Source organism: Anser anser (assembly GCF_964211835.1).
Source record: "Anser anser genome assembly, chromosome: 1".
Taxonomy (NCBI): Eukaryota; Metazoa; Chordata; class Aves; order Anseriformes; family Anatidae; genus Anser; species Anser anser.
Window position 1 is genome coordinate 159,469,306 of NC_139720.1, and position 10,748 is coordinate 159,480,053.

Genomic DNA, 10,748 nt, shown 5'->3' on the forward strand with positions numbered 1-10,748 from the left:
AACAATCACCCTGCCACCAATGTCACCCACTAAACCACGTCCCTAAGCACCTCGTCCAACCTTTCCTTAAACACCCCCAGGGACCATGACTGCACCACTTTTCTTGGCAACCTGTTCCAATGCCTGACTACTCATTCTGAGAAGAAATATCTCCTAATTTCCAACCTAAACCTCCCTGGCGCAACTTGAGGCCATTCCCTCTAGTCCTATCACTAGTCATCTGAGAAGCCACTAGCCATCTTCAAGCCACTGAACCAGTTTCTCCACATCTGAGACACAGGCCCATAGGGAGGAAGAGAGATTTGCTTCATACTGACAGAGCCAATCTATCCACTGCTGATGCCTCTATATGAAAGGAACTGAAAGGTCAGTTCAACACTGGTCAATATGAAAGGAACTGAAAGGTCAGTTCGACATTGCCAGTGTGATGATGGTGTGCTCCATACAGACTTCTGGCACATGGATCGTGTGCACTGGATGTCATCCAGGTATTTGGATATCTGATTGTTGTCCAGATCATTATAGATCACCTCCAACACAGCTAATTCCATTGAGTACTGGATACCTCCTTCCATGGTGGTCCACTTGCTTTGGAAATTTACATTATTTTCCTTCCCAGGATACCTTTCTTTCATGCCTGCTAGGAGTTTCCTACAAAGGCTGAGGACTTCTTCCCCTTTTCCAATTGCTTTGTCAATGGCCTTTTCCTTAGAAAGGGAACCCAGCTGATGGGCTTCCTTGCCCTCTAATTCTTGATTATTACCCCAGTCAGAGCAACAAGGTGACAATGTGCTCTCCTGGGTGATGGCTGAAGTAGAATCATAGAATCATAGAATTATAGAATCATAGAATCATAGAATCATAGAATCACAGAATCATAGAATCATTCAGATTGGAAAAGACCTCCAAGATCATCTAGTCCAACCATCCCCCAGCTACCAATGTCACCCACTAAACCATGTCCCTAAGCACCAGGTCCAAACTTTCCTTGAACACTCCCAGGGATGGTGACTCCACCACCTCCCTGGGCAACCCGTTCCAATGCCTGACCACTCTTTCTGAGAAGAAATCTTTTCACATATCTCACAGCTCACTCAGGGACATGGATAGGGTGTTTTCTGACTCAGTTATGATTTCTGTCTGCAATTCCTGTTCTGCTCTGATGCAGAGCAGCCTGCCTCTTCTGATTCTTCCTCCTGGTCACTCTTAGGAGAAGTTTCTTCCCTTACTAAACAAGCTGACTTCTGCTTTCATTGTTTCTTCTTGTCTATAGGGGTGACTGATACAGTTGAGGATTGGCTCTCCAGTTTAGCCTTAGTGTTGTCAGATCTAGAGACCTTATCTTTTCCTAGAGGGTACTGAATAATGTTGAATACAGTTTGAAGGTGTAGGCCAGTCCCCAGCACAGATTGTTAAGAATTTGTATCCCAGTAAGAAAATGCTCTTGTCACTTGATATGGCAAAGAGATTTTGGCTGGTTCCGTCATTGAGAAGATGGAGAACTTCACTTTCCTGAATTTCTGAAGCCTGGGGTGTCATAGCAAGTATAGTATTGCCATGGGTAAACAATGAAAGTGTGTTGTATTGCAGTCTGCTTGCTGAGAATGGAAAATCAATACATACAGGATACGTGCATAAAAGCAGGACTCTACAGGATAATAACAACTTGCTGATTACCATCTCTTTCTTGATTAGTTGCTAATTATCTGCTTCTTTTTTCTTTCACTACCAGACTGCTGCTTCTAGACAGAGCAATTCTCATCCATGTCCATCTAATCTATTTTTCACAGTTCTCAGCTGCTGGGCAATAGAACAAGAGATACTGAGGTCTGAAATGAGGTCGCAAAAGTGTCTGACTTTCATGGGCATGCTGAAGAGGAAAGCTGAGCATGTCCTAGAGAAACTGGAAAAAAGTGAGCAAAGTAAAGATGAATATAACAAAAGGTAAATTTGTCTCCTACTCCCTCATTCCTAGCATAAGCATTCTTAATACAGTAGTTTAGACATATTTTTAACTTAAAGAGACTATAAAAAAAAGTACAGAAGTACTTTTTTTTTTTTTCCTCTCCTTTTCTCTCTCTCTCTCTTTTTTTTTTTTTCTCCCTCAGTACAGGAGTTTTAGTATTTAGATGGGAGATTTTTTGGAAGCTGGTATCTAAGACTGTTTGATTTTGAGGTGGAGTATCTCAAAAATCATATGAAAACTGACCTTCTGTCAGACACTATGGTGATGAATCAAAAACAATACCAAAGTAGAGGGCTAGAGCTAGAACACTGGCAAAGAAATTGTTTAATTCTGTAAACAAGACTGAGTATTGATAAGATTTAGTATAAAAATGCAAAAATGCAAATAAACATTAAAAAGCAAATGATCCTATTTTAGTCAGCTATGAAAGTAATTGTCAGAAGGCTTCAATTAATAGTACATTTTATTTTATTTTATTTTATTTTATTTTATTTTATTTTATTTTATTTTATTTTATTTTATTTTATTTTATTTTATTTTTTCATTTTATTTTATTTTATTTTTATTTTTACACTGATAGCAGTAAATTACCTTTTTCACTTTTTGGGTCCATGTCTCTATCTACCCTAATCTACAACTTAGAAGACTATCCTATGCAGAAACACTGTTTCTGAGAAGGCATAAAAGTTTACATGGCATCATAACAGAGATCTAACACAGAGAAATATCCTGAAGTCAGCAGATATGCCCACAACCAAAGCCCACTGCCTTCTGTGCAGGTACAAGGACCTAACAGGAGGGTCAAAAATTAAAAAAAAAAAAGAAAAAAAATACTCTGGGGAGAATAGGGACATGATAGGTGAGGTGTCCCCCAAGTAGTGTCCTATGCTAGTCACACATACACATCACTGTAGCAAAAGATTAACTCTAAAAGACAAAGACTTTAAATGAGAGCTAAGCAATGTAAGAAATTCCAAACAACATGTGAATTTCTCCTGATGTTAGACTGCAGACAGTCTAAATGCCATCAGGGTATCCAACCTGAATGGCAAGTTCATACTTAGACAGAGTTATGTATTATGTGAAGCTTTGGTGGTGGCCACCCCTGTCATAGGAAAGTGTTTTCAAGTCTTGCCTTGTATTTTAGGATGGGAAGGAAATGTGTGTTAAGCATTTTTAAAATCCTCAAAGCAAGTCCCTTAGGTTATGAGGCTGTCATCAAATCCTGTGGTTGGATACCCCTCATCGCAGGCTGCATCATTTTCCTGTGCTGATGTATCATTTCCAATGGAAATATTTTGGTCTCTAATCCTGTCACTTGAAAGGAGCTTCTGTGGCAAAATAGGCATGTCATGAACAGGGAAATTAAAAGGTAGCATTACTGGGAACATAAAACAGTGTTCCCATTTACTTAATTTCAGTGCTTTGCATACAAGATGAGCTTGTACGTAAACACATTACAAGTGCAAATGGTGTCTCTGGACCTGGGGCAGTCTGGAGCACTATAAAAGCCCGTCCAACAGCAGGCTTCCTCATCGACTTCTCTTGCCTTCTCCTCCTTTGTGAACAAGGTGAGCTGCAGTTGCCTTCTCCTCACTCTCTTCTTTCTCTTGCTTTATCCTCTTGGTCTTCTGGCCTCGACCAAGTCTTTGCTTCCGTGTAGGTCTTGGTGTGATCCTTGTTTTTTGACTCTGCTCCCTCCATCACTGTTCTGCCTGCCACTGTGGGGGGAGGTGGGAGAAGGTCTTGGGCTGTCATTGTGGGGGTCCCTGAGGACCTAAGCTCCCAAGCCTCTTTCTGTTGTTGCACAGCCTGTCCCTGCTCCCCAGCCTATGCCTACTGTCTTGCTGAGCAGGCTGTCAGGCTGCTGCTCACATGCTGCCTGTGCTTTCCCTGCCCTCTCTCCCAGGTGCACCTCCATCCCGCAGCCATGTCCTGCTATGATCTGTGCCGTCCCTGCGGCCCGACCCCTCTTGCCAACAGCTGCAACGAGCCCTGTGTGCGGCAGTGCCAGGACTCCCGTGTGGTGATTGAACCGTCTCCTGTGGTGGTTACCCTGCCAGGCCCGATCCTCAGCTCCTTCCCCCAGAACACTGCCGTGGGATCCACCACCTCTGCTGCTGTTGGCAGCATCCTGAGTGCTGAGGGAGTGCCCATCTCCTCTGGGGGCTTCGGCCTCTCTGGCTTTGGTGGCAGGTACTATGGCAGAAGGTGCCTGCCCTGCTAAAGCCCACAAGGAAGTCCAGTGAGTGCATCAACCGGGAAGCCTGAAGCCAGATGACAAACTGAGGATGGAGCTGCTGGCCAGGGTTTCCAGATGGGCTGAGCACCCTTGTGCCCTCCTGCAGAGCAGAGAGGGAAGGCAGGGTGCCAGCCTGTACTGTCTGGAAACACGGCCAACAGATATCTTCTTCTCTCGCTTTCTTCTCTGCATCATGAGTCCTTGTTGTCTCCTGCTGTCCTGTGCCATGGATTCATCCAGAAGAAAGTGTCCTGTTCCTTCTCCCTCTTGCCACATGAGGGAGGAAGACATGCATCGCATGTGGTGAAGGGGTGTCTGACTGCCAGCTGCCCTTGTGGCAGCCTGGACCAGATTCCTTCCAGCATTCACTGCTTTGATTCCTTCTTCATACCCATTAAAATTTATGCTGCATTGTAATCTGAGTCTCCTCATGTTCCTTTTGCTATCGGGATGCCCAGCCAAGCAGTCCAGGGGGAAATACAGTATCTTGGAGTGGAAAAGAGTAGGTGGATATGCTCCTAATGTGGACCTCCTTCCTGGCTGGAGGAGTTAGCTACCCTCAAGGGAGATGATTACTTTCCTCTATCCACCGTTATTCCATAGAAGTAATAAAGGATAAAAAGAAAAGTAAGAGACAGAATTTTTCTTAAGAAAATACCTTTTTGTAATTTCCAGTAAGTCTCCTCTACTTTTAATGTAACAATTAAACAGAAATTAGATCATCTATTTTTCATGAGCTGGCTGAATTTCACATAGTTATTTCAAAATAATTAACAGATTTTAAATATATGGCTTCAGATAGATATTGTGGAGAGATGTAATTCATGGTGTTACATTTTTTTCCTGCCAGTTTCATGCACAGAATAACCTGTTTATCGCTGTTTTATTCAAGCTATTTGAGGGTGCAGTTAAGTGCTTTTTCTTTATTGGTGCCTGACATGGTAGGACACTTTTGCCCAGACACAGATCAGCATAACAAGTTGTGAACAGGAGCTTACCTAAGCAGCTGGAGAGGTTTCCTTTTGTACACATGGAAATGATAACTGCAATATTTAAATTTAAACGAACAAAGCAGTGCTTGTGGTTACGCATCTATATCTATGTGTAAGCAAGTACGACGCCAGGGCATATTTCTGTGGGTCTGAAAACAACTTGACAGTGAGGGAAGCAGTGTGAGTGCTGCTCTGGGAGGAAGCCAAGAGAGAGACAGAGTGAGCTTCTTTTAGGCATAGAACTGACTACAAAACAGACTTGGGTTTTTGAATAAAGAGCTGGCCTGCTATTGTTTATTCTGTTTGAAGAGAGGATACTCTGTAATTTTCCTTTGCAAATAAACAGATTGGCACCAAAAGATACCTGAATTAAGATTGTTTCCATCTCTACCTTTTTTCTTTTTTTCTTTTTTCCTTTATTTTATGGGAACAGCCTGGCAAGGCAGTTAACATTGGTTCATTTCCAGCAGCAACAGCAGCTTGTCTGAGAAGTTATCTTTGTAAATAGCATGTAATAGGGATTTCTGACTCTATCCTGCCTTCAGAAAAGGGGAAGATCAGAGATAAAATTGACTACTAGAAGAAGGGATACACACACAGATGTAATATAAGTATATTCACATAAAAATGTTGGAAAAGATACGGTTTCTTGAAGGCATGGCCACTTGTAGGTGATGTGGTAGCTTGTCTCCTTTGCTGGTATGTCTAAGTGTATGTACATATCACACAAACCTGTTCTCCCTGGGATTAAATAAAAAGAACAAATAAAACTTTGTCATTTTCTCCTGCTAATGATATGAGTTTTTGTCCAGTTCTAGTGATACAGTTTGACTGAAGAAAGTGTTGTATAGGGTGTATGAAGATTTTTGGATAACTGCCTGTATTACTAGGAGAGCCCCCTTGTGGATAGAGTGCCTTGGGTCACACAGGCTGAGGCTGGTAGGACAATTATTTTCTGCTTAAACAGGGTCAGGCTCCCGTCTCACTGGTAACACTACAAATTTATGTTATTAGTGGAGCTACACAGCTTTAAAATGGGCAACATGAAACATCCAAGCCATGACCATAAATCGTAGTTCTTTCCCCATCTGAGCAATAAGCTGTTTCTCATGGTAATCTTGCCTTATTTATTTATTTATTTATTTATTTATTTATTTATTTTTAATAGCTTATATATTCATTGTAAATTAACATGTTTCACATCATGGAAAAAAATGAGAGAAGAAGACAGAAGCATGGAATCACGTAGAACAGACAAGCTAAGATCCCTTTTACACATTATCAGTGCGTTTCTGTTTAAATCGTGTTTGCTATTAGCTACCACAGTGCTAAGTGCTTTAGATAATGTACTTTTCAAGGAAATGAAAAAAAAATCCACAACAAACTAGTGAGCGTGTAGGTAGCTTCCATTAGCAATAATGGGTGTTTGGGCACACTGGCAACTTACAAAATGTTCAGTTTAAAACCTGTTTATCAGATAATGGTTGCAGACCCAGAGTGGGAGCATGGGAGCACTAAATTAACACATCTTTTCAGTCCCATACTCTTTGCATGGAACCAATTTATTAATTCTTCTTAGTTTTAACTCCAAAATATGTATTATTATTATTTTTTAATTTCAAGATTTTTATGTTATGAATAATCTCTAAAAATTCATATAGTATTGGGAAAAAACAAAACAAAACAAATCACTTTTGCTGTTTGATTTTTCCAGCTAAGAGAGTATCCACCATTATTTTTATTCTTTCAGTGTCATTTAAGGACGGTTTTTATATATGTGAGACTGAAAGCCCATAAAAAATGCTGAAAGTACTTTTGCTTATTTTAAGGTTAAGACCTACTCTTTGTGTAATATGTACTACAGAGTGAGTCTTTTGCACAGGATTTGTGAAGTGGACACGCGCCAAAAATCCACCAGATATAGACTGTCTTGGGAAGTTATGCTGTTGAATAATTCACAGTAGCCTGAGGCTGAGTATTCATGAATTGGTTCAGCTTAAGTGGATGTCTCAAAAAGCATTTATATTTGGGTATTTGAACAACATTTTATATAAGAATGATACTTCTTTCTGACCCCTGAAGGGATACTCCTTTCAAGCCAAGGCCTATTGAGTCTGCCATCTAGTGAGACAGAGGGAAAACACACTGAATCAAATAACTAGGCAATTACATTGCCTTGCCAATTGGTGGTGTAATTTCAAAAGTTTTCATATATTAAGACAGTTTGTGTGGATTCCTCTTCCTGCATTTAAATTTAGGAATAGATACTGGATTATCACTGACAAAAGTCTATTTTTTAGACCAGGACTCTAGATTTTTCTTGGTTGTTTTTGAAGAAGAAGAGGAAAAGAAAAAGAAACAAAATTTATTTTCTAGAATTGTGGTGTGCATGACTTTACTAGAAGGAACATGTATTCAGCATATCTGAAATCATCCCTGGCAGTAATTCTGTCACTGCCTGCATGGGATCTCATCTGTGGGTTCTCCAGGTCAGATTTAGATAGTAATAGAGTTATCAGTTTTGATAGATAGCTGAACTGCACTAACAATTAAATAGTTAAGGTGGATACAAACTTTTCAACTTTCATTTGGTGAATAATAAACCTAATAATTCTGTATAGATTTGAATAGTTTGCATGTGATACTTGCCAAATTCTTTCACTAGAAAGATAGTAAACAGGAAGTGGAGTAGGGAAAATATCAAAGATTTGTTTAAAGAAAATAACATGAGATGGACTAATCCCAGAAATTTGTTTAAATGGAATTGGTAAAAATAGTAAGAGTTCAATTTAAAATTCCTTAGCAATTGAAAATCTATATTATAAAAATTAATGAAAATTGGATCAAGAGAACAGCTCAGGATCTTAAAGAAGAAGGATGTTAATAATTTCTTTGGTAGATTTTGAAATAGAAACTTTGAATTTCCATCTATTCCATATTTCTTCATGTTCTTCTGACTTGTCAGAATTTTTGTAACCAGCTTTTATTTTAAACAAAGCATAACTTACATAGTCTTATAAAAAGCAAAGGGATATTCTGAATGTTGTTTATAATACAACTAAAACCACAAACAGTGAGATTTTTATGTGCAGGCCTTGTCAAAGCACAAATCCATTTTTATACTGCATCACACACTATATAGTGGACCAAATAATTACCTTAAAGTCAGAGCTAATGGTGGCAATATGATCCAAAGCATTAATTGTCTTGCAGATATGCATGATGGGATCCTGAAACTCTACAACACAGTGATAGAATCTGGTCTGTATGTTTATTATTTCTATATCAGAATTGTACAGAGATCAAAAAGGATACACAGTTTGATTTTTGTCACTTTCCTTCCACTGGACTCCTTAATTGCAGCAGCTGTTACTTGTCTCCACTGTTGTGAAGTCCATCGAACAATTTCCAGGATATCCCATTGTTCTCACAACTTTCTGAAACATTTCCCTTTGGAGCTGAGGTGTTTCATGTTTTGTCTCTGTACCAAGAGCAAAGTACCTGCAGTTTGTTTGAAGTCTTGTGAAAATTAGAAGAAACACATTATTTTCTTTATAAACTGTCTTTCCTTTTACAGTAGGCCAGGGAAGCTACACTATTAAGAGATGCTGAGAAGCTGGTACTGGTTTCTATAGTGTAAATACTTTGTTAACATGATTCTGTACAGATACTAAATGTAACAGAAATTTTAAAGTATGTTTCAGAGTACAATTCACTAATCTGTCAACTATTATATATATATATTTGTTTGTTTGTTTGTTTGTTTTGAAAATGCATTACTATCTTCTAAGAGAAAATGACCAAAACACAAGATGAACTGGAGCTCTTATGAACATGAACACGTCTGCTGAAAGCTGGCACTTTGTACCAAAAGCCGTGAGATTACTGAAGTCTATTTTATTCCTGAGTCTTGGTGTAATATAAGTCCCAGCTATACTTAAAATATATTTTTGCATTCTGGCTAAAAGTAGTTATTGGATCCGTCTACCAATTTATTTTGATGTTTTACCTTAGGTGACCTTAATATCACGTTTCCAGGTGTGAAAGGTTAGTATAATAATTTAATGCTCAAATTGGATATTTACAGTTGATTGTGTTAAACCTAATTTCCAAATGTTCCAAGGTGTAAATAAGAACTGAAAGGACACTGAGAAAAGGAAGGAAATCAAGTCTTCCCTCTTTTCCAAACCAAGTACTGAAAAAGTCTTCTCAGCTTGCTCATCATCATGTTAACTCATGGCTCATGTACTCTTTGATCAGCCACATCACTAGATTGTATGGCTATTCCTGGCTATATAGTTTGTAGTCAGGGTAACCTGGACAAGAGAGATCAAAGAGCAGTCTGCTTAGAATTCAGCTCTGATCTCATATGAAGTATGAGTGCAACCGACTGGATCCATAGTTTCTTTTTCTTCTGTTTTATTTTTATTTTTATTTATTTTATTTTATTTTATTTTATTTTATTTTATTTTATTTTATTTTATTTTATTTTATTTTATTTTGTTTTGTTTTGTTTTGTTTTGTTTTGTTTTATTTTACTTTATTATTTTATTTATTTTATTTTATTATCTTTTTTTACAATCAAGTAATGATGGAAGTTAGATAATACATTACATTTTATATCAATTACAGTTTTATTAATTAGCATAACAACAAAATATAGAGTGCATTGGTCAAAACTACCTGCACTTAAGATAAATCAATAGCATTAGTAAAGTCAGTTCAGGACACCAAGATGTAAGTTTTTCAATTTTTTGTTTTCTGTGATGAGAGGAATCTTGAATAATTTATTATTAAAAATAATTACAAAATAAAGGAAAAAATGTATTATTAAAAGAATAATTACAAAATAAAGGAAAAAAAATCCTACATTTTTTCCAATCAATTAAAAAATACTTCACAGTAAAGAAAAACCCCACAGTCAGAATGGTATTTCTCTTAAAAACTCAAAAAAAACCACAAAAAACAGTTATCCAGCATATTAGTCCAACATGAAATCTGGAGAAATTAGGAAGTAGTGATTAGGCATTATTTGTCCTATATGATCCATTCTCCTCTCCTACAAGTGTTCTTTAAAACAAACAAGCAAACAAATATGTCATCTTGTCAGCAGTCATCTCAGGAAATCGAAGGACTAAAAACAGTATTACTGAGATATATGAAGTTATTGTTAACTAGACAACTTAAAATAGTTCTCTCTTTAAAAAAACAATTGAATATTTTCAGTTCCAACTTTCATACTAATCCAAATCCTCAGCTGATGTAAATTAGTACTTTGCCACTGATTTCAGGGAATTAAATACCTGGGCCATTTTGTATATGGAGATATACTGCTCTTTAGCAGTACAGTAGTATTTCCCTTTGTAATACTTCAATTTGATGGCTGAACTCTTAGGTATATCATCAGCATATCAGTAACCTGAGTTTTCAAAAATTATAAAGATATTGATGCTGAAAGTCTTTTTTTCTTTCAGTTGAATATGTTATCTACTACTATGCTACTCTGATGTATGTAATATTTTGCATCTGTATAAAGCAGTATATCCCA

The 10,748-nt window shown here is 37.8% G+C and overlaps 1 protein-coding gene across 1 annotated transcript; it reads left to right on the plus strand.

The window, feature by feature from the left end:
* The first annotated feature begins 3,476 nt into the window (after positions 1-3,476).
* LOC310886246 (feather beta keratin-like) lies at positions 3,477-4,602 on the plus strand. Its single transcript, XM_083810579.1, has 2 exons — positions 3,477-3,537; positions 3,876-4,602. The coding sequence occupies exon 2, from the start codon at positions 3,897-3,899 to the stop codon at positions 4,191-4,193; it is 297 nt and encodes a 98-aa protein (XP_083666705.1). The 5' UTR covers positions 3,477-3,537; positions 3,876-3,896; the 3' UTR covers positions 4,194-4,602.
* The last annotated feature ends 6,146 nt before the right edge of the window (positions 4,603-10,748 follow it).

Bases quoted from the DNA above. Each gene is read 5' to 3' on its own strand.
- LOC310886246 (XM_083810579.1), top strand. From the start codon at position 3,897: ATGTCCTGCTATGATCTGTGCCGTCCCTGCGGCCCGACCCCTCTTGCC.